The sequence below is a fragment of the Zeus faber genome (genome assembly GCF_960531495.2).
Source record: "Zeus faber genome assembly, chromosome: 14".
NCBI lineage: Eukaryota > Metazoa > Chordata > Actinopteri > Zeiformes > Zeidae > Zeus > Zeus faber.
In genome coordinates, this window is record NC_137200.1 from 9,388,101 (window position 1) to 9,415,600 (window position 27,500).

Here is a 27,500-nt window from a genome sequence, read left to right on the forward strand (position 1 = left end):
GGACGGCGGCCGCTCCCCTTGACGTGATATTCGTGTCGGCGCGCGGCGCGGGCAGCAGGGCTGCGTCGCAAAACACAATCTCTGACTTTGTTTATCGGCCAGACCACGGACGGGAGCCTCTGCCGGCGTTCCGAGTCAGTTGAGGTGGGAGGCGCAGCGCTCAGTTGCTCTGCACTCAAGGCTACGGCAAAATGGTGTGGTCTACCATCAGAATTGAACGGAAAATCAAACCCGAGCCTCTGTCATCATCGTCCACAACAGCTTCCAACTAGGTCGGAAAAACAGTTCAGGTGGTTTTTTTTGGTGAAATTGATTTAAATTTCTGGAGTGACACATTTACTGCCGTCTTTCCGTAATGATATTTGGTCTTTCTAAGAGCTGAAATTAGACCGTACCCATACTATATTAATAATAATAATAATACATATCAGGTCTGATACTATGCTCAAATTGCTCCCATACCAGAACCAGATAGCAGTGTGACATTAAATTAGCTTCCCCTTTTTTTCCTTTTTCTAATTCTGTTTTAACACAGCAAAATGATAAAAAAACATTTTATCAATATATATATATATATATATATGATTGAAAACTATTTGTCTGTCGGTATTCTGCACCAGCAAGAGGACAAGAGCACAGCAGAAGAAGAAAATATGGTATCAGCACATTCCCACCTAATAATAATAATAATAATATGAATATAATAATAATGATAATAACAACAAGTAAACCATCCATTGTACATTTTAGCAAAAACCCCCACGTTGATGAGAGATGCATCCTGCCGCTGTCTCCCTTCAGACAGACACAGAAACAAGCAGCAGACGGCAACCAAACAAAACGGAGCAGCAACAGATAGAGAAGGCAATCTGCTGTTAAAAACAAACCAACAAACAACAACTCCACTACAGCAGATGAGTGGCTGCAATTGGTTTGGATATATATATATATTTATTTTTTTCCCCCCTCTACATTTCCTGTCTGTGTGTTCTGTGGGCAACTCACACTCCGGGCAGCGATAACTCAGCGCAGGGGCCCGCAGCGGCGCTGACATTGTCAGATTAACTGCTCCCAGCGAGATTAATGCCACCAGATGCCAGGCGAGATGCCATATTAATTACCCAGAGATAATGTCAGCCCAGCCATATGGCAGTCCAACTGGCCATTTAGTTGACAAGAAGAGGTCTTTATAGCTGCGGCGGCTTTCCCGCTCAGACTCAACAGCGAGAGGGGCGCAGCGGATCGCCACATTAGCACCCGATACCTTAGCAGCTAATGTACTGTAAAGCTATTTACAAAAAAATGTGGGTCCACATTGTCATGCCACGAGATGTATCATACATCAGGTCAGACATGCAGAGGCAGAAAAAAAAAAAAATAAATTCAATAGTATGGTCATATGTGTCACGATTCTCCTAATTCACGATTAGTTTTGACTTTGGATTTCAAGGTCACAATTCGATTTGGGATTTCAAAATGATTTATTTCAGCACCGACGGCTATGCCTTTGTTAGACTACCGAGTCTTGATTTGTAAAGAGAAAATTGTCTTAATAAGTATCTTGGATTTGAATATTTAAAATGATAAATAATAACAAAAATATGAGAATATCCAAACAACATACCTAAACAGTTAAGAGCTTGAACAAAACTAGACTTTAGAGTAGTAAACAATAACTTACTTATGACACTACTTTTAAGTTACTCACCAAAATAAGCGGAGAGAAACGGATGCTATTTTTGCCAGAGGGGGAGGCTAGTAATAAAAGGCAAATTACTACCTGCAGCTCCGATCAGAGCGCTCTTTTCTCCAAACAAAACAAATAAAAACTCTAGATGTATTTAATTTACTCCGTTTCATGCTGCTGCTCTGCTGTGGAGCAGATCGCAGATGGCTTCTGAAAAAATCCCGGGTACTCAAGGCGCGGTGGCAAATACCCGGTGGTTGGGAACTTCTGCACTAGAGGACATTCCGTCGGTGATGGCTGGTTTTATTTCCCCACTTTCATCACCACATCTATAGGATCACACGCATCATCGTCTGACCAGCGATGGACACTTGGTACCAAGTCCCCGGGCGCGTCGATGAATGCTGCCCACTGCTCCTGGCTGCCCCCCCAGAGGAAGGACAAGCCAGGGTGGGCTAAATGCAGAGGCCTCATTTCACCAGCCACCATCCAAAGCGTGTGTGTGTGTGTGTGTGTGTGTGTGTGTGTGTGTGCATGTGTTGTGTGATAATTTAAGATTCTGCGCAGACTCCACACAGTTACCCGGAATATTTCGTTCTCACGTGTGTTCACTGGGCAACAAACTGGATGAACTATATTGTTATTTTTTTTACAATATTCAGATTCTGTTCGAATTTCGTTCCTGCAGCCCTAGTGCCTGCTGGGAGGGTGCGGTGTGCATTAGGGGATGCAGTGCAGTGGACCCTCCACGGAGCCGACCGCAGCTCTCCCACCTCCGAACCGAACTTCATGAAAGTCGGTTTGGAGCCGAGCGGGCTGCAGTAGACACCCTGCAGCACACACCGCGTTTGTTTACCGGTGGATCTTGACCGCCCCAATATGGCGACCGTGTCAGACAACATTACCCACAAAAATACGGGGAGAATCGTGAACCTGATTGTGATTTCGAGGTTCGAAATCAAACGCTCATTTTGACCGATTTTCGATTTCAAATTGGAATGGTGACACCCCTAGTCATATGGTATGCAAAAAATACCGGTAGGACATACATCCAATGAGATATCAGTATGCAAACACTGCATGCGCCGCTGACAAGCGTATCGCACAATGCATTGTTGAGTACAAGACACCAGTAAAAGTTTTTCTGCACCGTCGTCATCAACCCTCAACACACTGGAAGGAAGTGGAGCGGCCACGCGACAAAGTAGAACATCCGAGAGGCCATTTTTTCTTTGCGTCACACACTCAAGTACAGTAGGCTGGATGATACAATGCCTCTGTCGTATGTAGTATGTCATTCTCAACATTAACATTAGTAGCAATATAGCCATATACATACAGACATATATACAGTATCACACACACATATGTATATACAGTGTGTGTAATATATATATATATATATATATATATATATATATATATATATATATATATATATATATATGCACAAACACACACACACACACACACACACACACATGTATATCTGTGTGTAATATATATATATATATATATATATATATATATATATATATATATACATACACACAAGTATATATATATATATTCAGAGCGAACAGTTTTCGACAACGTCATTATTACATTCACATGACTGGGAGGGAGGTGAGGGAGTACAGGGAGAGCGAGAGAGAGAGAAAAAGAGAGAGAGGGAGAGGCCGAGCTTGGCCCATCCAATCTCACCCTGCCTGCTGTCTCCATCCCTATCCCCATCCCATTCCACCCCCACCCCACCCCTGCCACCCCCGCCACCCCCACCTCCCCCCATCCCCAAACCATTCCAACAAATCCGATTTAATCAGACAACTTGTGCGGGGCGGCTCGCAGTAAGAAAAAGGATAATTAGTAAACAGAGGAGCCAGTCGCTGGCCTTATTGGCATTCGCGCCGGGTTACTGTGTCGCATTTAAAATGCAGCCTGATGAAGTCTACAGAATCAAGCCATTTGTTACTGCTATTGAGGAGGCTCCAGGCTACTGGCAATTAAATTGGAATTAGTGCTGGGGAATGAGATACGGCAGATTCATACCAAAGAGGGCTCTCCTTTGTTTACTTCCCGAATTTGACCGAATTATCATTGCGGCCGTGGTCGTACACCAAGCAACCAAACCCATAGACACACCTCCGCATTTTTCTAATGTTGCCACAGCCCAATTGATTCATTCGGTCCTGATCCAAACCAGGTTCGCAGGCCCATTTTGAGTGCACCGTGGTGTGAATACGTGGTCCTTAACATGCACAAAAGCATTGTGGGTAACTGCACTGTTTATATTGTGAAATAATTAGAAATGCTCAGTGTTTTGGGTCTGTTTTGGGTCATGCCTTAATGACAAAAGACCAATGTGGATCCTTGGGGTGGACCAGGTGAGAACAACTGCGTTATAGGCACTTCCTTTTAAAAGAAATGCAAAATGAAAAAACGCTGAAAAACAGAAAGCTATATTAATGCAATAGATTAATAGATAGACTCTGTAATAATTGAGTATGCACAGTACAGTACTATTTTATACCCGACATACCTATACCAGTCATTTATCCCGTGCATAGAAAAGCACTTTGTATATTCTGTATATATTAACATAATTTACTGATTCTGTTCTGTATTTCTGGCTATTTCTCTTTATTTGGCTATTTTAATTTTATTTTGATCTCATCATCTTATTTTTCCTCATGATTAAGCTCTTTTTTAAATTGTTTGTAGAGAAACACACCAATCCTCAGCAGGACAAATTCCTCGTATATGTAAATGAACTTGCAGGCGGAATAAACAGATTTTTGAAAAGACTCCTCGGCGCGTATTCGAATGTTAAAAGGCATAATTAGATATTTTTGTCACGGTCAACACTATCGAAAAGCAACCTACAAACCAATAATTTTATTTGTTAGGCCAACTTCAATCAACTTATAGAAATGTACAGTCGCTCGCCCTGCGAGCATCGTTCCTTTTCCCCCCCGAAACCTTTTAATGAAGTGCCGGCGACTGCGTTTACTGCATGAAATGGGTTTGGGCTCGAATGAAACACTGAATAAAGGTTAACAATTAAGCTCAACGGCCAGCCAGTCCTGCGTGGGGGGGAAACACATCGACAGCGCATCTGGCAACCCGACCCGGCCGAACCGCCAACTCGGAGCTGCGGTGTACTTCGGATAAGCCGAGGGATCTACGGAAAAACTTATGTCAAAAACGTTGTATTTCACTTCCCCAACTTCTCACTGTGTTCAATGCGGCCGTCGCGTCACCGTGTGCGTTTTGAATATGACCCCCCCCGCAACCCGCCGGCAAAATCAGAAGCAAAATCCCATACAGCGTCGAGCACTTGACAAACTAAGTGACTCTGAAGTGTTTTACTCCGTTGGCTAATTAGAATGTTTGACTCATTTTGGATAGGCACTCGAGAGCGCGTTTTCCACAAAGCGAAATGGGCTTAACGAGGGATTTAGAAAAACAGTGATTGAGCGACGGTCGACGGCACGCACGCACGCACGCACGCACACACTGTTTGTGTCTTTTAGGCTAAGTGCACAAATGCAGTCATATGCGTCACTCCCAAGGTTGAGCACAAAGATGCTTTTCCAGCACAAAAAAAAAAAAACATGCATTATCACAAGACACCGATGGAAATAAATGGGAGAATTCAGCGGGAGGACAAAGTGCGCGGGCCAGATATTTGTGCCTATACACTCGGTTTTTCCTCATATAGTGCTCGATTGTCTTGTACACTGACACACTGCACACTGATTTGTCTGCCACCCCATTATGCTCCTTAACAGGGAAACCTGACATTCTTGCCACAAACAAACAAGCAAATTCAATCCGAAGTGAACCTACTGCATTCAGCTCATGGCGCGGAAAAACATTTTTTTTTTTTTTGTGTATATAAAAAAAAATGATTGGCCAAAAGAAAATGACAATAGTGCATGTCAACAAAGCACAAAAACAGGGATATGCTGTAAAACATGCTTCACTCAAGCTAAAGCTGCCAAGTGGGTTTGGAAAATGGTACTTTAAAAAAATGTTATTTCTTTAAAAAGGTGTTAAATGTATAAATGATAAAAAAACAATAAATAAAAAGGTCTCACAACACAATCCACAAGACATTTTTTTTTTTTTTTTTTTTAAATACTGAAAATGTCTTACATGTCTTATTTTACTAGAAAGGAAGGAAACTCTGTCTGTCCAATCTCTCTCAGTCTACGTCCTTCGATTATCTCGACAGCCGTTCGGCCGATCTACTTCGCGCTTGTGGTGCATCGCTGGGGACCCGAGCAGTGTCCAATTTGGTGCAATTTGGACACGCGACACGTGTAATATTAACAAACTTTGAATAAACAAACGAACAGTGAGCGAGCGGCGGGGCGGGGCGGGGCTTCGGGGCTTCGGGGCTCTGCGACCGAGTTACCTACGCCCGCAGTGCAGCCCGCTTCCGAACAGGCATGTTTTGGACGGGCACCGCACTAGTTTCACTAAAATAAGCTGAGACCAGGAAAGATGAAAAGGAAAGAAACATTTGGTGGGAGAGAGAGAGAGAGAGTTCAACAGGTGCCAGATATGTCACCTCTCCTCGTCCTTCGTGGCTTGCTGGCTTGTCTGGCCGGTTAAAGTATGTGTGTGTGTGTGTGTGTGTGCGTGTGTGTGTGCCCGTCCTTGATGTCTGCTTTGTTTTATGTGATGGTGGCGAGTTGTCCTTGTGAGGGCTCTGAGGGTGTTTTCCTTATGTGTGTCATCTCCTTGCTGGACATTATTCATCTTCCCCAAAACCTTTTTTTTTTTTTATTATTTTATTTATTTTATTAAGACTGTTTTAAAGTCTTCACTGTGTTTCGGAGTAAAATGCTTCGTTCCATTTGGGACCAAAAAACCCTAAAACAGAGCAGACGCAGAAAGGCCTTTTAGTAATGTATAAAATTGCTGTATGCCAATAAACATCGTCATTAGTATATAGAATGACAAAATGTGTTTTTTATGCCACAAATGGTCCGTCCATCACACACCCCCCCACCCCCCAACCTCTCTCTATCGCACAACAAGCAGGTGCCCTGCTGCAAGTTTCTGAGGTAAAGGAATACAAAATCTCTCTGTCTTTTCCCATTCGACCCCCCCCCCCCAGTGGCCATCTGGACAGTGTGGGGGGGGGGGTGACAATGTGAAAGGGGCAGAGGGTGTGTGTGTGTGTGTGTGTGTGTGTGTGTGTGTGTGTGTGTGTGTGTGTGTGTGAGGGGTGGGTGAATGACCAAACCCACATTAGTCACAGCACGCTCAGGATCCTTAGAACAGCGGTTTTCCCAAACTGGGGGTCCGGCATGGCTCATGTCCAGGGAAAGGGTGGGTAGGGGTCGGGTGGAGGGGTGGGGTGGCTCAAAGGGTTAAAAATGTGACTTTCAGCGGAAACATTGTTCTTTGGTTACATTATGTGCTGCTGCTCAAATTGCACCATTGTCAACGTGCAACCATTAAATTTGGTTTCATCTAATCCTGCACATAATAATTATAAAGTTAATAATAATGCCAAAGGTAGACTTTATTTTACAACATATGTGTTTGTATGCATTTTGTATATTCTGTATATTTTTATATATCAGACAATTTCTGTTTTGAAATTTTTAGCTATTTGTATATATTACATTTTTTTTAAATATATTTTCTTGTACTTTTTCTATTCTCCATTTTGTAAAGCTTTTTTTTTTTTTTTTTTTTACCCTAATCGTCTGTAGTGAAACACACCAAACCACGACAAATGTCTTGTATATGTAAAACCTGGTGGAATAAACTGATTCTGATTTCGCATTCCACACACACACACACACACACACACACACACACACACACACACACACACACACACACACACACACACACACACACACACACACACACACACACACACACACACACACACACACAAGATAGCCAGGCAGGATAGGGGTGTTTGTTTAGTTTTGAAGGGTGAGTGAGTAAGGATGAGTAGCAAAGGAAAGGGGGAGGGTTTGTGAATGGATGGAAGTGTGTGTGTGTGTGTGTGTGTGTGTGTGTGTGTGTGTGTGTGTGTGTGTGTGTGTGTGTGTGTGTGTGTATGTCGGGAGGGATGGATGGAGGAAGGAAGGGAGGGAGGGAGGGGTGTACAGGAACAAGGATTTTAAAGAAAAGAAAAAAAGGGATTAAAATACTAGAGTTAGGATGCATGTCCGTGTGTGTGTGTGTGTGTGTGTGTGTGTGTATGTGTGTGTGTGTGTGTGTGTATGTGTGTGTGTGTGTTGGGATGGGATGGGAGGTTATCTGGTGTGTGTGCAAACTGTAAAAAAAAAAAAAAAAAATCAAGAAAGGCAGAGCAAATTGAAATTGCTTAAGAATACTAAAGGCATTAAGTACAACGGGGCATGGCGTGCCTCTCGGCTGGCCCCGTGTAGGCCTTTTGTTGGCACGATCACAGGATAAGTATTTTTGGTTCGGGCCGAGGGTGCAGTGGGGAATGTGGTGTCGGAGACGTCAAAGAAACACTGGGAAGTTTTCGCCGGGGTTTTGTGTCTCCCTAAACTGCTCTGGAGCTCCGTAGATCCCCACGACCAGCAGCAACCCAGCGCCGTGTCATCCATGTGGAGGACGACGCCATGTCGTCTGGGTTTTTGCCTCGTCTTTTTCTCGGTTCAATTATAATAATGTCAGAAAGACAATTGACAGCAATTCAAAAAAATAGACCCCTAAGTTGTCCCGTGCTGCAATAAAACTCTGAAATGTGGAAAGGTAGGAGCGTAGCGTGATTTATTTTTAATTACGAAGCTTTGTTTGAGCTTAAAAAAAAGGCGGTAAATGGTTCTGCAAATACGTGTGTTTATATCACTTTGAAAGTGCTGGGGGGGGGGGGGGTTCGTGGTTCATTGCATTGGCCGACTGTGACCTTGGCTGTGACCTTGGAGCCCAAAGCTGCGCAGGAAACCCAGATGACTCCTTTGTGAGGTGGAAGAGAAGCCTTTATTTATAGATCAGCTGTGTGATCAAAAAAGCCGCAGGGAAAACCGCAGAACCTGTATGTGTGTGTGTGTGTGTGTGTGTGTGTGTGTGTGTGTGTGTGTGTGTGTGCGTGTGTGTGCGTGTGTGCGTGTGTTGGGCTAGGGTAAGTGGGTGGGTGGGTGGGGGCTTTCGAAGAACTAATACAGTGGTGTGCCCCAATCTCACTTAATTCCATTAAAAAGGAAATTGATTTTTTTGGGGTGGGTGGAGGTTGCTGTTGTGTGTGTGTGTGTGTGTGTGTGTGTGTGTGTGTGTGTGTGTGTGTGTGTGTGTGTGTGTGTGTGTGTGTGTGTGTGTGCATTTCTGGGTCTCTGCAGCTCTTTCTACCAAGCAGACAAGCCACACCAGACACACAGCCCAAACACACTCCTACAACTAGAGTACAGCTTTAACTAGTTTATTACGAAAAACAGAACTTTTTTTTTGTTTGGTTTTTTTTTTTAAGAAGACGATTCTCCATAAAGTCTTTATTATGGTCTCTCCTACGGGTTGTCACGGCTCACTTGAAGTACCGCGTCTTCCATTCAGCTTTTGTGCCAAAAAAAAACGGGTTCACGTATAAAATGTAAAAAAAACCCTCAAATCCACACCTCCTTACACTTGCCCTGAGCTGTGAAGCATCAGGGCGTCCACGCTCAACCTTGAGCGGCAAAATACTGAGAAACCCTGTCGAATGCAGACAAGCACTCCCAGAAAGACTTAACCACCTTTATTCTGTGTTTTTTCTCCACTTAAATAACCCCCCCCCACACACACACACTCCCTCATACCAAACCCGTGCTTTTGATCAATGTACCCCTTTTTAAATACGGCAGTAGTTGCTGTTGAGTGGATTCGCAAAGTAGTTGTTTGCCCGGGCTGACGAGAGCAAAGAGCTTCATGTTTTTCCACTTTTGTGTGGGAAATCAAAGGGAAAATGCTGAAAGGAGGAGAAAAAAAAAAAAAAAAAAAAAGAAACTCACCAAGGATCAAAACATCTCCGAGGAAAAGCGAGGGGGAGAGAAAGAGAGAGAGAGAGAGAGAGCGAACGCATCCACTAGATGCGCATCCACTCGTCTATCATCCTCTCGGCAGAACTTGTGTTCACAGGCAGCAGCCTGAAGCCTCCTGTAATTACAAAAATAACTTGCAAACTGCTCGCTTTCCCGCAAATAAGGAATATACAATCCTAAACAGTGGGAATCAAACGCTCCAAATTTGAGGGGGGGGGGGGGGGGGGCATGCCTAAAAAACAACAAAAAAAAGTTTTATTCCAAATTAATTTGAGAATTAGAATACCTTTGATGACAAAAATATCCCACTGGTAAGACAATGAGAAATGCCTTCCACACATTGCTCTCGTCTGGCGTGAGGGCGATGCCGGGGCTGGCGCGTCGTTGGACCGAAAGGGGCTTCATCTTTAAACCTCAACTCTCTGAAGAGGAAGAGGAGAAGCCGCCTAAAATACACAGATAAGCAGGGGGTGGGGTCGGGTGGGGTGGGGTGGGGACACACATCCCTGCTGATGTCTGTGAGAGACGGCCATTTGCGGCGTGAATTACCGCCGTCCTCCAGGAGGGGGAGCCCCTTCGTCTCCAGAACACGTCCTCTTGCCCTCTGAGGGACCGTGACTGGGAGAGCGAGAGAGAGACAGCAACATGCCCCCCCCCCCCCCCCCCCCCCCCCCCCCGGACGGATGGACGGGGGGGCCCTCATATGACCTCCCAGCTCACAGGAGTTGCCTCCAGTCAGAAAAAGAAAAAAAAAAAAGCCCCTTATTCGTTATATGGTGAGACTTTACAGCCACACCGTCCGCTGTTAAGGCAGATAATGGCTGAGAATGGAGATTAGAAAGGAGTTTACAAGGTCAGGAGTTTGTTACGCCGCATCATGGGGTCATTTAGGCAGCCACGGCTAGGGGGGAAAAAACTTGACCAGGAAAAAAAAAAAAGTCAGTGATTTAAAATGTAGTCATGCATATACACTGATCAGCCACAACATTAAAACACTGAAAGGTAAAGTGAATAACATCGCTCATCTCGTCCCAATGGCACCTTTCAGGCGTTGGGATATATCAGTCAGCAAGTGAACAGTCAGTTCTTCAAGCTGATGTGATGGAAGCAGGAAAGATGGGCAAGCGTAAGGATCTGAGCCACTTCGACAAGGACCAAATTGTGGTGGCTGGACGACTGTGTCAAAGCAGGTCTTGTGGGGTGTTCCGGGTATGCAGGGGTCAGTACCTACCAAAGGCGGTCCAAGGAAGCACAACCGGTGAAGTGGTGACATGGTCAAGGGCGCCCATGGGCTTATTGATGTGCGTGAGGAGTGAAGGCTCGCCCGTCTGGTTCGATCACATAGAAGAGCTACTGTAGCACAAATAGACCGGTCAGAGTGCTCATGCTGAGCCCTGTCCACCGGCAAAAGCACCTACAATGGGCACGTGAGCATCAGAACTGGACCATGGAGCAAAGGAAGATACACACATACTTTATATATATATATATATATATATATATATATATATATATATATATATATATATATATATGTGTGTGAGTGTGTGTGTGTGTGCGTGTGCGTGGTTGTTTGTGTTTAAGAGTCCCGTCGTAACTCGTGGTACTAGTATCTATCTATAGTGCCCTGTTAATCTGAACCACCCCTGTCTCTCCTCCATCTTTAGCGCTTCCTCCCTGCTTCCACACTTCTTTCTTCGGGCTGTATATCTCCCCGGACAGAGCCCGGGAAGTGGTGTGGTGTGGCGGAAGGGAGGGTGGGTAGATGGACGGGGCCCGGCCTCCTACCTCTCTGAGCCAGACTCTCTGTAATGAATGACCACCTCCTAAATGTTACGAAAAAATAAAACATAAAATAAAAAATCAAGGTCCAGGGATTCAGGCGGCTGCTGGTGCTCGTCGTTTGGGCTGTTAGGTACTGAAAAAATTCAGTGCCTAACACACAGACACACACACACACACACACACACACACACACACACACACACACACACACACACACACACACACACACACACACACACACACACACACACACACACACACACACACACACACCTATTCATTCCCCCCGCTTAAGATTCCTGGCCTTTGACCTGACCCCTGGGCTTTAGCCAGGATAGGGGTGGGGGTTCGGGGTAGGGTAGGGTGGGTGCAGGTTGGTGTTGGTTGTGGTGGTGATGGTGGTAGTTGTTGGGGGGGGGGAGTTAAAGTGTAAGCCTGATCCTGTGACCACAGAATATTAGTGCCCCCCCACCTCACCCCACGGAGGGCCAAGGACTGGGGCCACATTTTCGGAATTGCAGGGTTATCCCCCCAAGCAAGCACACTCGCACCTGCTTCATATGCAAGGGGGTTTAGTCGGGGACCAGATTTCTCCGCAACTGGTCATTCAACCTAACCGAAACCAGTGACCAGTATGTATTTGGAATTTTCAGCTTCTTTGTTTTCCCACATACAATGCACACAATTGAAGCCGCTTGAATTGATGCGTGTTATGTGGACGCTTGAATGTACAGTATAAGTGTGTGTGTAGCGTTGTTTTAATTGAGTATTCCGTCGGGTGGCGTTGCTCCTTCAAATGGCCATTATCATTAGTTTTACATTGGGAGGGAAAAACCTTAACAAACCAACAACCCCACCTCCTTTTCTTTTTATAACTGCATCGTAACTCGCCGCTGAGCACGTCTATTAAACTCCGGGGCCGGAGGAATTTCCTTTTTTTGGGGAGAAAGCAAGAAAGACAGAAAGAAAAGTTCAATTGACGCCGCTGCACGGCCCCACCCCCATTTTCCCAGGGCAAAAGAAGAAGAGGAGAGCGAGAGAGGGAGAGGGGGAGATGCGAGGGCCGGGGGGAGCCCCCCTGGCGCTGGCCACTGTACAAAGGGGAAGCAGATTTGCAGAGGAGATGACCCCCGACCCCCTAAAGCCCGCCCCACCCGCACAGTCCCCCTGCAACACCACCTAATCAATCACGCTCCACAGCCCAGTGGTCAACGCCCGCCCTCCCCCCCCTAGTCTTCTCCCCACTGCCCACTGTAAGGTGACACCTGAGTCAGTCCGGGGGTGGTGGGGTGGGGCGGTGGGGGTTAGGGGTGAGTGGTGAAAGCTCCTCTACTTCCAAAAACCTTGACCCCACCCCCCACCCCCCCAAACCAGTCCTGGACAGGGCAATCCCCACTGACATTCCACACTGGAGTGGAATTGGGGGTGGGGGGGCATTGGCTTGACCCAGGAGTGCAACTAAAAATAAAAGCCAAAATTCCAGAAGGGATAAAGGATCACAGCATCAATCGTTGTCCTCTTTCCCGATTCTAGAGTTTAAATCCGCCCTTTAAATGAGGCCTCATAGCATCAACTATATACTATTCACATTGGACTATAGACACAATAGACAGCATGAAAATATTCAAATACACAGTCCTCTCATAAAGTACTCCGTGAGAGTCAACAAACAGAATCTTCCATGTCTGCATACATCCGTGTCCGTGGTAGTATCAACAACACTTATGGACTGTAGGGACCAAGGACTTTTTATAAATGTCCCTCTCTCGCTCAGGTCAGTGAAATCCTTAATGCATTTATATTACCGATGCGGTCACGTTGCAGTTTTCCGTAAGCCAATCCTCTTCTGGCGGACGTGCATTACGCCTTTCTTTCTTTCTTTTTTTATTTTACGGCGGGTTGCACGCGTCCTTCGCAGTAAATACCTTTCCGCAGACGGCGGCGGCGCAGGATGCGATGTTTACTTGGATGCTCTGCCTCGACAGGGTGCGATCTCGCATCAATAAATGGACCGAATAATGTGGAAGGAGTTGCAAAAAGATAAATAAAAAATAAAAATAAAAAAGGGAGGGGGGGGGGTGGAAAGTGAACGTGTGGACGAGCAGGCACGCTCAACTCATTAGCGGCTGGGATCAAAGCATTCCGGGTCACAGCGGCGTCTGAACGCAGGGGCATAAAAGTGGACAATTTGGACGAGGAATGCGAGCTAATCAGGTGCACTTCTGACCCGTCCGCTGAGTCACACCTGTGCAAATACTCACGTCTCCACGTACAGGGTTACTTCACACGGGAGCAGCCCACAGAAACCATATACTGCAATTACCCACGTGGAAATCTGAATTAAACTTTTTTATTTTTACATTTTATGCACATTTTTCACTCCTGGTTCTGTGCGTTCTATAATTACACAGACCATTAGTGTTAAGTAATATCGTATACATATATAATATTATACTGTATATATAGGAGAGGTGTAATTGCGTACCTCTATTCGTGACACTACTTCCTGCCTATTAAGTAATTAATAATTGTTTGCATTGTTTATTTATTTCCCACGACAGATTTATCTCAGGCGCCTGAGTGCCTCTCCTTTGCGATTGGTTGCGGAGCTACGACCGGGCACCATCTATCAAAACAATCTGCTCTCAGAGGGAAACCTGCTATTAACTGATAAGTCCCTGCACTGGGTGGGGGTGGGGGTGATGGCTCCCATTGGAGTCCCTGTCCTCGCAGGGGCCACCTGGATGGGTAGGACAAAAACTGGTCATAAAAAATGAAAGAAGTAAAGAAAGTCCTCCCAGAATGGTGCAGAATTTAAAAAATACATATATTTAATTTTAATTTTAATTTTTTTAAATGGACCAGAGAGAAAGGGGAACAACTCACAGGGCGGCGAGCACCAGCCCGGCATTTCAAATTGACAGACCGCCCTCCCTCCGCCGAGACGCTGCCGTGCTCTCCACACTGTTGCCGTCTGCGGGAACGTTGCCAAAGAAAGCCCCATCGCCGATTGACAGCGGGGTTAAGCTCCCATAATCAATATGACACCGCTAAGTGCCCCTTGATGGAGTGGCGGGCCGCGTAAGAGCACATTTCCCTGCGCCCGGCTGCTCTCGCCACCTAGTGAACGCGCCATTCCTCTGCGGCTAAACGGCCGCCCGAACGCCATTGTCGTGGGTACATTAACTTTTATGCGCGTCTGAGAGACAGACTTAGCTGGAGGACGAACGGCCATTTTCATTAGCGGCCTGCGCGGCGCCATTAAGGGTGCAGTGAGACAGATAGGGAGATAAAATGCCTCACGCAAATCTCCACGGATCCCTCACTTCGCCGAAGAAATCTGGAACCGGCGAAGGCTAAAATTTGTCTTGCTTTTTCCCCCCATGGTTTTGTCAAAAAATATATATAAATAAATGAAAAAATTGTCACTAGGCAACCGGATCTGATGGCTCCTTTGTTTGGTGTTGGGGTTGGGTGGAGGGGGGGGGGGGTGAAAGGTTGGAAGTGCTGGTACTAATCTCCTTGCTTCACAATTAAGCTACACAGTGGAGGTGCTCGAACCTCTTCCCCCCGCCTTCCAGCGACGGGCGCAAAAGGAATACGGGGAAGGGAATAAAACACCTCGCCCCTCGCCGCCCCTCTCCCCTTCGCCTCCCTCCTCCCGAGCCCCGCCCCCCGCCAATCGAAGGGTATTTGCACTGTAAATTAAAAGGTTTCCACCCCCCCCCCCCCACACACACATTGAGGCGCTCTCCACAAGATGTCCGCAAACAGCTCCACAATCTCATTATGGAGGGAGATTTACTTCAAATAACAACTGTGGACAAAAGAGCCTTGCCCATTGTTTACGCGGGGGCCAGTGTTCCATGTCCTGTCTCCCTCCCGCTCTCTCTCTGACTGTTCAAGTTATTCTCTCTCGTCGGTAGAATCCTTTCCACACAAAGGGCTTGCCAGGGCGAGGTTAAGGTGCAACAAGGATATCTGAAGAAAAAAAAAAAAAAGGCAGAAAAATACTTTCTATTCCCCGGATCTTCAAAGGATAATCGCAGATTTCCTCTGTGATGTATTTTCTCTCTCTCGCCTTTCTCTCTCTCTCTCTCCGATTCGTCTCATGGGTTGGGGGAACAGTGGGACCTGGGGGAGCATAACCCGTCCGATGAGGGGATCTTCTCGCCGGGGCCCTGCATTGTGACGTCGGGGTCCGGATTGGGGAGGGGGGGTGTCACAGGAAAAGAGAACAAGGGGGCCGGCCGAGGATAATATTGGCCGGCCAGATTTGCAGCGCTGCCCCGCTGTCTTTCTATTTTATGGCCCCGTGAATTGCAGAGCCCTCTGGGAGTCTATAATCCAACACCACACACACACACACACACACACACACACACACACACACACACACACACACACACACACACACACACACACACACACACACACACACACACACACTTTCCCCCTCGGAACACACACTCCCCACACCACAACACTTAATATGTCTCTCCCAGGATGTGTGCAACTGCTTTCCTCGGCTCACACACTGATCCGCAAAGCCTGGGGTCGGCCAAACCCATCGCCGGCTCACCTCAGACGTCCCAATTTGCCACCAGACACCCGTCGTCCGCCCGTCCGTTTTAAAAGGAATAATAGCTTTCCTCGACCTGTCATCTCGGGGTCTCCCATTGTGTGCGCCTGTAAGGGCCCGGAGATTGGGTAATATCGGCGATGGTCAATGTTGCTCCATGTCACGCCGATGCACAATTCCAAATTGGTTACGTCTGGCACGTCACCATGCAGCTCAACGTGCCGAACATCCCTCGGCTTGTTCAGTCATTTAGTAGGAAATGATACCGTAGAGGCCGACTGCTACACCCGAAGCGCCATCCGACATAATGACGCTCCACCAGCTGCTATAGGTGTCTGCGCTGCGTCTGGGTCACACGGACAAACCTCGGTGCTGAACACCACAACCGCATGCCGAAACGCACACAATGCCGCGTGCCATCAACACCACGACCCCAACTATGCCCACCCGCCCCCACCCCCCCACCAGGTATATCCATCAAACCAACCGAGCATCTTCCGCCTGCCTGGAAAACTCATTTAGATGTTATCTGAGGAGGAAGAAAAAACATGTTCCCAGAGAGGAAAAGGAGTCAAGTAAATAAATGGCAGGGAGTAGCAGAAGAATGGTAAATAGTGAATGGACTGCATTTATATAGTGCTTTTCGAGTCTTGCGACTATTCAAAGCGCTTTACAGTACATGCCCCACACACACACACACACACACACACACACACACACACACACACACACACACACACACACACACACACACACACACACACACACACACACACACACACACACACACACACACACACACAGTGATTGTTTCATTTAGCGCCACTTAGCACTTTCGCGCAACTTGTACTCTTGTCTCATGACCCATTGGTTCATGGGGAGTGAGGATTTGAAGTCTCGAGTTTGGCTTTACGCTCGCTGCCATCTTGGCAGGACGGAGGCAGAGCTTTATAGATTTGGGCAGCTGGGCGGAGTCTTCATGTGGTGAGATTGGGAGGGGTGGGTGAAACCATCAGATGGTCGGAGGAAGGAAGAGACACACCCACCTTGGGAATGAGACCTGTCAATCAAGGAAACCACATCCCCAGCTATATACATTTTAACATCTACATATCTTATCTACAGCCTTACTACTTTTTTTTATGGGAAAATGAGTTTCAAAATAACAATCCAGACACCTATAACAAGAAGTGAACTTACATGCTGAGATTGTTTTGTTGATATCTTTTTCTTGACGTTTTTTTCAAACGCCAGAAAATCCTGCAAGTCAAGAATAGATCTTTTTGGGGGGGGGAGGGGGCTTTTTTTTTTTTCCAGCTGGCTTCGATAAAATACGTCTTCAGTTTTCTTTACGATTTGTTTAAGTGACATCAGTAACTCTCACAACAAAAGCTGGGTTTTGATGCTCTCCGCTCTGAAAGGAGAATGCCCATAACATCTTTCTTTCTGATTTGAGGAGAATGTTGCAAGGACGTTTGTGAAGCACATACACCTTCCACAACAAAAGCAGGATCCAGTGTTCCAGTGTTTGGAAACAGAGCGTGCAACTCCACACACACACACACACACACACACACACACACACACACACACACACACACACACACACACACACACACACACACACACACACACACACTGTTGTGTCTGTTTCAGTCAACCGTACATGCAGCAAAAAATCCGAGAAGCTAATTGCATCACTAATCTATTCACGGGGCGACAATATGTCACTGTTAATATGCCAGCCAGACAAGGTGAAGCTTGACACCCATGCCTTGGGAAGCACTCCTAGGGTGAAACAGGTTCATGTTCAATGAAAAGTTTCATGTTTAAAGAAGAAGCAAAACTGAACCGAGCGCCTTCTTAACCAAACAGATTTCTTTCGATTGTAGACTGAGGGTTGGAGAGAGGCGCGCGCGCACACACACACACACACACACACACACACACACACACACACACACACACACACACACACACACACACACACACACACACACACACACACACACACACACACACACACACACACACACACACACACACACACACACACAGTGAAATTAAACTAGTCTCTCACCCTCGCCGCTTCGGGCGGCTGAGACAACAGCGATACAATTCATCTGGCTTTAGTAATGAAACATCAGATTAAGGAAATTCTCCGTACAACGGGTGCCCGACCACATATGGGCAGGTTTTGCGGTTTCGTGTGATAATAAAACTGATGTTGTCGTATCGGCGAGCACACAATCGACAAGTGAGCATAATGATTGCGCAGGATTTCAATTCTCGTTTTGAAAGTTTTGTGGAGTGATGAAGATTTCACCGCACAACTTTACATTTTATATAATTTGTCATTTCTCTTTTTACATCTCTTTAACGTAAATCACATCAGATTGCATTCTAATGTACAAAATACATTATATAAATAAAGATCTATTGATTGATTGATTGATAGATCAATGCCTCTACAGTTGTATTTATATTGTATTGAGTTTATATGTAAGAAACCGATGCCATCGTCCCCATTTGCTATCTGTTTATTTGCTGCTTATCTGCTACCTATTTCTTTCATTACATTAAGGGATTCCAACACTCAGACCAGACCAGACTAGTAGACCAGAGCAGAGCAGACAGATGGGGGCGAACATGCAGACACCCTTATGGATCGGTCGCTGTAATATGCCAACACGGAGCGAGGACCCGATCCTAATATACGTGTTGGCACACCAGATGCTGAGGATGGCGGGGGTTGGGGGCTTTTTTTTCTTCTCAGAATCACAAAATTAAGATGCAGCTGACCTTCAAAAGCAGGCTGAAAGGCATGAGCAGAAAATTAAGAAATATAACATTCAAATAAAATTATGTGCACACACACACACACACACACACACACACACACACACACACACACACACACACACACACACACACACACACACACACACACACACACACACACACACACACACACACACACACCTCTCTTGCAATTTTGTAATGCGTCTGCCAAGAGTTTCCGCTGCACGTGTGTTCCTGGACGGGAGTGGGGGTACTTGCTTTGCTTATCACCAACCTAATGCCCACTGACAACTTAATGACATCACAATTAACTAAATGCTAAGCAGATGCGGCGCTGGCTTAGGCTGATTGAGGCAATTGGCACTTTTGACGTGACCTCCGCGTGGCGCCCACGCAGCCCCCGTTTCCCTCCGGGACCTGACAGGATGCGTGTGTGCCGCCGTGCGTGCACGCGTTTCATATGTGTGTGGTTTTATTGTTGATTGTGTGGAATGATGTTTTAAAACGAAGGCAAAAAAACCCCCAAAAAAAAACCCCAACCCTGATTCGTTAAAGGGGGATCGATTATGCTCCTTTTTACACATGTTCATATAGGTCTCTGAGGTCCCAAATACATGTTTTGAAAGTTTTTTGTTTCTGAAAATACAACTCTGATTATGCATTCGAGCCATTGTGACATGCCTCTTGTACCAGTGCTCCAAAATGGGCTGTTTCATTGTGTGTAGCTTTAATTGTACACGAGCAGCCAAGCCCCTAGTTCTGAGCCAATGGGGTTTCAGCTTTTTCCCCCCGGCTCCGTTTTATTCAAGCTCCAACTTTCACTGACTTCACCTTATCCGAAAACTAAAATCCGTTTCTCAACAAATTTGAGGCGAGAAATAAGCAACCCAGTTGCCGACTCTTCACTCATGTTCGATCTACAAGGCCCCATTTAAAAGCTTATTCGACTTTCGTTGCTGTGCTCCAGGCTTGTGGGAGACACGGGCACCGCCAGTCTCGGCCGCGGGGATTTTTTATGTCCTGGAAACGTCGTAAAAAATAAAATAATTAAGTACATCTACAATAAAAACAAACTATTTTCATTGGTTTTGTTGTCACGAAACGCACAGCGGATCAGATGGAGCACATGATACTTTGGCCATGTCGAATATGAACACCCGACACTGTAACATTATATATATATGACAGAAAATAAGGAAAGGCATCATCAGCCCCATGAAAGAGGGGAGTGATAGCAGAGGAAATAAAGGCAGACAGGGAGAAAGAGGGAGACAAAGAAAGATACTTTTGCCGTCGTAACATGGCCGTGTTGTTCTCACCTCATCTCTTTATCTGCTTCTTTTTCTCTCTCCCATACACACTTACGCACTTGCCTGCCAGACTGCTCGTTCTCGCTCTCTCTCTCTCTCTCTCTCGTTGCAGCCAAACTATTTCTGGCTTGAGAAAAGAAAGTGTTTACTTTGTGGCCTGCTGGAGTCACGCTGTGTTCCCACTGACTACAAAACACACAAAACAGAAAAAACAACCTCCGAGAGACTGACCTTATCTACCAACTGCATTATCTTTAGGAGTATAAATTATATTTCACATTTTGATATTTACAAAGAGGAGGAGAAATATACCTATATAACAAAAAAAAAGAAAAAAAGTGCTGGTACTCCCCTTACTCACAGTACGCCAAACAGTAAAAAAGTAGAAGTGTCTGATGTACCGGCCCACTTCGAGCACCGACTTATAACTAAGTCTGCTCCGTTTAAAAGGCAGGTGAAGGGAGGAAGAGAGAGAGAAACAGAGAGAGAGAGCAGAGAGAGAGCGAGCGAGCGAGAGTGAGAGCGAGTGTGTGTGTGTGTGTGTGTGTGTGTGTGTGTGTGTGTGTGTGTGTGTGTGTGTGTGTGTGTGTGTGTGTGTGTGTGTGTGTGTGTGTGTGTGTGTGTGTGTGTGTGTGTGTGTGTGTGTGTGTGTGTGTGTGTGTGTGTGTGTGTGTGTGTGTGTGTGTGTGTGTGTGTGTGAGAGAGTGAGCTGCTGGGGAGTGTGTGTGTGTGTGTGTGTGTGGGGATGTGTCACAATAGCGGCTGTTCAAAGGGAGCACGAGGCCGCTTCGTCCCAGAAAGTAGTGTCGTGGGGCCAAATATTGTCATCAGATAACATTAGGCCCCCACTGCCAAGAGGGGCGAGCCAGAGAGATAGAATCTTGCTTTTGTTCTCTCTCTCTCACGCTCTCTCTCTCTCTCTCTCTCCCTCTCTCCCTCTCAGCAATACAGTGACTTGTTCTTACAGTAACACGTACAGTACCTCTGTTTATACCGCTTTACCTCTGCGACGGGTAAAGGAAGCCGCAGAAGTTCGGCTCGTACGTAAACAAAGCATTAAATAGACAGGAAAAAAAAAACTAGAAAGAAAATCAAAGAAAGATTGATAGAAGTGGGGGGGGGGGGCAAATCTTTAGAGATTTTCTTTTTTTTTGCAGACGCTACTGTTGCCTGGTAGGAAGACCCCCGCCGGCCCCTCCGGCTCCAGACCCAGACTAGAGTTTTGTGCTATATTTAGAGCTCGCCATTTTTTCTTTTCCCCCGCTGTTATGACTGCTGGATCATTAGCCCTGTTTAACCCCTTCTCCCTGTTCCTGAGGAGGGGTGCAGGCACGCTGCACCAGACCGAGCGCCTGAGTGTGTGTGCGTGCGCGTGTGTAGGTCACTGGTGGCGCCGAAGCTTACAATATTCACAAGTAGAAAAACGAATTAAATGCTCTTAAATGCTGCACCACAGTAACGGGATTACACTTGTATCAAGAACTTTTTACAATGTATTTATTTCTTGCAGTTATCACATCTTTCTTGTCGTAGCTCTTGGAGTTATTATATTGAAACTCTTGTCGTGAATATATGCATTTCTGTGCAATTAATGCGTGCATGTCTGACATCAGACAACCACACCCAACACACGCGAGAAAAAAAATATAAAAAAATATATTGAAAAAATATATATAGAAAATATAAATATAAATAAAAAAATATAAATAAAAATTGAAGACATTGACCACACAGGTTTTTCAGTCTGATTGTTTACTCCCTTTATCTGGACCGGTACACATCTGCTGCAAATGGGGAGGATTTGGGCCTCCTCTCCCCGTTTCCATCTTGGCGCCCGTCGCCCTCAGCGCGCGGCTGTGTTCTCATCATCATCGCAAACAACTCTAAGTCTGCCAAGTCCGCTTCTTAATTAATGACCGTGCGGCTGGCGTCGATTGAAAGGTTCCAGTAAAGCTCATCCGAGACGACGCTTTCTGTCCGTCCAAACGCTCCCGAAACATCTGGAGCTGGAGGGGTGGGGGGCGGCGCTCAACCCAGTTCAGTTAATGCTCTCATATAAATATCCCAATATCCACCGTATCAAATATGGAAGCGGCTGTCCCGCAAGACCGATCGACTTATGGTTAAATCTGTGAATCGTTGCACTTGTTCCTTTATTAGAGTGGAAAAAGGGCCGAATGGCGGCAATTACCACACTGCGATCTTGTTCATTTAATAACCTCATCTCCAATCCAGACGGCCGCTCTTCCATCGTTTGTTTGAAGAAAGCGACACGCTCGACGGAGACGCTACCATCTCACGTACTGATTGGAGCTTATGTCTCACGACAAGGTCCAGAGTCCCTCGGACGCCTGGACTCTTTATCAATGAGCCGAAGCTCCCCGAACGGCAAACAGGCATCTTTACCCGTACCCTGCTTCTTCAGGTTTGGCCAAAAAAAATGAGACCATCTTGGGCTTTTCTTTAATGGCACGGTTGAAGTGGAGCCAACAAGAACACACCTTGGATGTCAAAGCGACAATCTCAAAGATTTTTCATATAAAAAAAATGACGGTTAAGTCGCCATTTATCACCGAATGAGGTAACACAAAGGTTTCTGAGCCTACCGCCCACTGATGAAAGCCTTGCATTTGCAGTATTCTGAGTATTAAAAACCGGGTGCCGCGGCGACAGTCGCAGGTAAAAAAATCACTAAACACAGTTAGTGACGCGTTTTCCATGGTCGACCAGAGAGAGGAGACGCAGCGCAACAGACTCACTCTTCGTCGACTCCCCCGCCCCTCGACGAACTTGACTATCTCGAGGAAGTAAAAGTCGTAGCAAGGTTTCTCCAGGCGAAACCCGCGGAGGGGCGTCGCTAACGTGAGCCCCGGCGGGGGCGGGGGTGCGCCCCCGGCCGGCCGAAACAAAAACACCTCGGCCGACGGGACGGCGCCCTCTGCTGGCGAGCAAACGCAGGCAACATCGAGGACTCCTGGCGATGAAACTTCCAAAACACAAGTGCAAATCCAAAGAAGAAACTCATTTGACGCTCAGACGTCGGCGACTGACTGTCGTCACACAGGCGACACCGTTTGGAACACACCTGCAATTCAACTACCGCCATAGGTGCCGTCAAAAACAACGAAACGGAAATCTTTGACTGGCACTTTAATCCAAGCTGACATTTACTTTTGTCTTTTTCAATCCGATTTCCTTTCACTCATCTTGAAGGTCTGTGATTCATATATTTATGTATAAATTATATAGGTTACAATTTATGTGTCGATCATAAGAAAGAGGACTCATGAAAATGGATACAAATCATTGTGCAAGCCTTCTTCAGAGGCCAAACTTGCTCAACCCTGTACACTGTGTGTGTGTGTGTGTGTGTGTGTGTGTGTGTGTGTGTGTGTGTGTGTGTGTGTGTGTGTGTGTGTGTGTGTGTTTTGCACTTTCTTACCGGTGTGGATCTGCCGATGAGCATCCAGGGATTCCTCCGTCTGGAACTGGGCGCCGCACTGGTCACACATGATGGCCTTCTCACCAGCTAGAGGAGAACAACAGGGCAGACACTTTTTCTTAATACGCACAATGATAGCACACACACACACACACACACACACACACACACACACACACACACACACACACACACACCCCTAACAAGCCAAGACGTGTTATGTAAACGCTGCGCTGTTGTACAGTATATCCACATGAGCGCTCGGTCCAAACAGAGTGGCCGCCCTTTACGGCCAAGTGCTGAAGCCAAACCTCTTATATCTCAACAAACAAGTCAGTGGTTTTCAAAAGGTTGTTTTTTGCACATCGAAGAACTTATACCTGAATTAAATAATGTGTTTATAAAGCCGTCCCGCTACACATTTTCAAGCTGCGAAAGGCGGGCACAGTGTTGTGGGAGAGTTTCTATTGTGCGGGCCATGACTTTTTATGGCTTGGCAATGAGCATTGTACGCGCAAGTACACGCACGTACACTCCCACATCAGCATGTGCGAGCGTAAACACGACTGTACACAAACAGACACACATCTGGATGGAGATTATGCGTGTGTGTTTGCGAGAATGTGTTGTAATTCCAACTGCTGTGCCAAGAACAAATCAAGGTCTGGTTTGGAAAGATCTGTATGTGCTCACATTAGAACAACCACACACACACACACACACACACACACACACACACACACACACACACACACACACACACACACACACACACACACACACACACACAACCACACACACCCACACACACACCCACACCCACACCCACACCCACACAGCAAGAAGAGTGAGAGAGAGAGAGAGAGACAATGAAAACAGGAAGAAGATGACAAAAAAGATTAAAAAAAAAAAAAAAAAGTTCTGGTAAAGACTTGCTGGTTCCGCAACCTCAGCGACATTAAGGACCGGCCTGTACTGTAATAAGCTCGAGCAGGAGGAGAACTGGCACGCGGCCTGGGCATGACACCGTGTGCTTGCCAGTTGAGTGCTTATGCAACAGGGTTATGCAAAAATAAAACACAGCAAAAAATAAAAAAAATAAAAAATAAAAAAATAAATAATAGAAGAGTGTTCTGATGATGCGGGCACGTCCTAGATCAGGGCTGAAAAACTCCTCTATAGAGTTTGCAGAGGTATTGCTCGGGTTGTTTGTTTTGTCACAGCGTTACCTCAAAGAGATGCTTTGCAGCAGGAACAAAGCGTGCTGTACAGCTCTGCCAGACTCAGAGACGAGCATATGGCCGGATGAGTTGGTGAAAAGGGACACGATGACCCCTCAGGGTGGACGGCACATGTCGGGTGGGGGCTCAAAACCCGGAGAGGAGGATTCGCAGTCGCCGCCCGGTTGCATGAGAGGACAACCTGGTCGTGGGAGGGTTCACTCTGCCTCACCCTCCTCACTGCGGCGGGAATCAACGCTTGCGTCAATTCCAGGCCCACTCTGGCCGAATCACATTGCACGTCCGCTCATCCAAGCGCCGGCACAAGAAGAAGGCCCAGCCACATGCACCGCGCCGAGGACACCGCAGGGCAGCGACGTAACCAGCCTTCCAGGGGGACCAAAGAGCCGTGTGCTAAATGAGCCTTGGATGGGAGTTTTTAGTGCCGGGGCACGCACCCGCTAAGTGGCGCGGGAACATAAATCGTCTGCGGGCCAAACGCCCCCACGGCCGGCTGGAGGGTGCAGGCGAGGGCGCAGCGTTGCCATAACGGCGGGAGGCTGTTGTCGGGGGGAGTGCGCAGCGAGTGGAGACAGAACTCTAGGAAACAGCGATTGACAATTGCTGCCGTGGATCTGGCAGGTTCCTGCTGCTGGGACACACCCGGGTCAACTTTGGAAGAAAATTGCACTTTTCTGAGTCGCTTCGCAAAAACATTTTTCTTCTACTTGAGAATGATTGTCGAACGAGTACTTTATAATCGGTTACAAAAAGCATGTTCCAGGTTTTAGTCGATTTGATCAAAGAAGCATATTTTCAAACTGAAGTGTGAATACATTTGAATGCCCTGAAAGTAACTAGTGATACTTCCGCAACAACTTCCTACTGAAGTTTCTAATGAGAACTCATTTTGCTTTGACTCGGGTTCAATTTGTTCCAGAATGGTGGCCCTTTTATTTGAGTATCATTTTTTGGACCACCCTGTCCACTTCCTTCCATCCGGCCCTCAACTGATTCTTGCACAACTGCAGCTCTGCAGCGTGTGCGCAAACGCATGCACGTGCGCGCGTGCGGTCGGGTGTCGCATGCCGCCGTGGCTGCTTCCTGTTTCACTTCCCAGATCCATTCTTCCCTCGAAAATATTGCACAATTGTCGGTGCGCAGAGGTTCCCAAACGCGGTTACTCGGCCCGCTTTAGGTCCGTGAAGTCTGCAGCAAAAGGTTTCGCAAAATGCAAAATTGGTTTACATTCTACATGTTGTACATTAAACATTTTTTCAATACATACAGTATCTCACATCATCTTGTGAGAGTTGTACTTTCTGTCAGCAAAGTTTACAGCAAATGGTATATTTGTCTCACCCTATTTTGCATTCCAGCTGAAGCAAAATCTGGTACAATGCATCAAATGGCAACATTTTGGTGTTGTGATAAATATTGCACTTGGCTCCTTATACTGTATAACCCAGGGCCTTGTACGGGGTCATGTACTATATGTGAGCATTCGTTTCTCTAACCAAATGTTTTGGTTCACTGTTTGGCACTGGAGACACAACATAAAGACCTACAGTCTGGAGCAAATGTAGTTACCCAAATTCCTCACAAGACCGACAGTCAGCACCACACACACACACACACACACACACACACACACACACACACACACACACACACACACACACACACACACACACACACACACACACACACACACACACACACACACACACACACACCATCACATCACTCTTCTCGGCCTCCAATGTGATCTCATAATGCGGCCATTCAAAAACCTCATCTCATTCAATAGAAGATGTTGTTGTTGGTTTTTTTCGCAGCGTTTTTTCCCTCCGCAGTGAGAGAATAGTCCCGTTTGTTTTTTGTGGAGGCAATGAATTCGGCTTCACTGCGAGAGCTCTCCTCAAAAGAAATGGGAGAAAAAAAAAGAAAGAGAGAGAGAGAGAGAGAGACACAAAAAGTATAATAATATTTATGTCAGTTTTGGATGCCAGCGCTGATATTTCTGTGGAATAGATCTGTTGCCAAAAAGCATCAAAAAGTTCATTGTTGACCCTTGTCTCGACTTCAGTGCCCACTCCAGACCTAAGGACTGGCCACACATTTTCAAGACCTAGAACCAGAAGAAAATCTCAATGACTATCTGCTGATTACAAAAAAGCCCAATTTTAGTGTGCACTTATTCGGGCGACAGGGAAAACAATTGATTATTGATGCAATATTAACTATAAACTGCGCATTTTAATATAAAGTGTCATACCATTCAGTCAAAAGTGCTTTCGACTGAAGGGGGTGGCTAGTTTCCAGGAGCAGTGCATTGTGGGAAAATCGCAGACAAACGCCCCCATTCGTAGACGTTGTATTTATCTATGTTTTTTTATTTATTTATTTATTTATTTATTGGTCGGGGGTTGAAAAACCAAACCGAACAAACCCGAAGGAATGAGAACACAGCCTGAGATCACAGAGTGATAAGGGAGAGAGCAAGAGAGAGAGAGAGCAACAGAGAGATGGCGAAGTGGAGAGCAGATGAGGCGGTTCAGACACGCAGGCAGGCGCGCGCACACACACACACACACACACACACACACACACACACACACACACACACACACACACACACACACACACACACA

General features: G+C 46.3%; 1 protein-coding gene across 1 annotated transcript in view; it reads right to left on the reverse strand.

Annotated features, from left to right (window-relative positions):
- zbtb16a (zinc finger and BTB domain containing 16a) overlaps positions 1-27,500 on the reverse strand; it is a gene marked incomplete at its 3' end in the record, with an annotated part of 103,309 nt that overhangs the window by 20,417 nt on the left and 55,392 nt on the right. Inside the window, exon 3 of the mRNA XM_080013175.1 lies at positions 23,627-23,713. Within this exon, the coding sequence (XP_079869301.1) occupies positions 23,627-23,713 (87 nt within the window). The remainder of the gene's footprint in view (positions 1-23,626; positions 23,714-27,500) is intronic.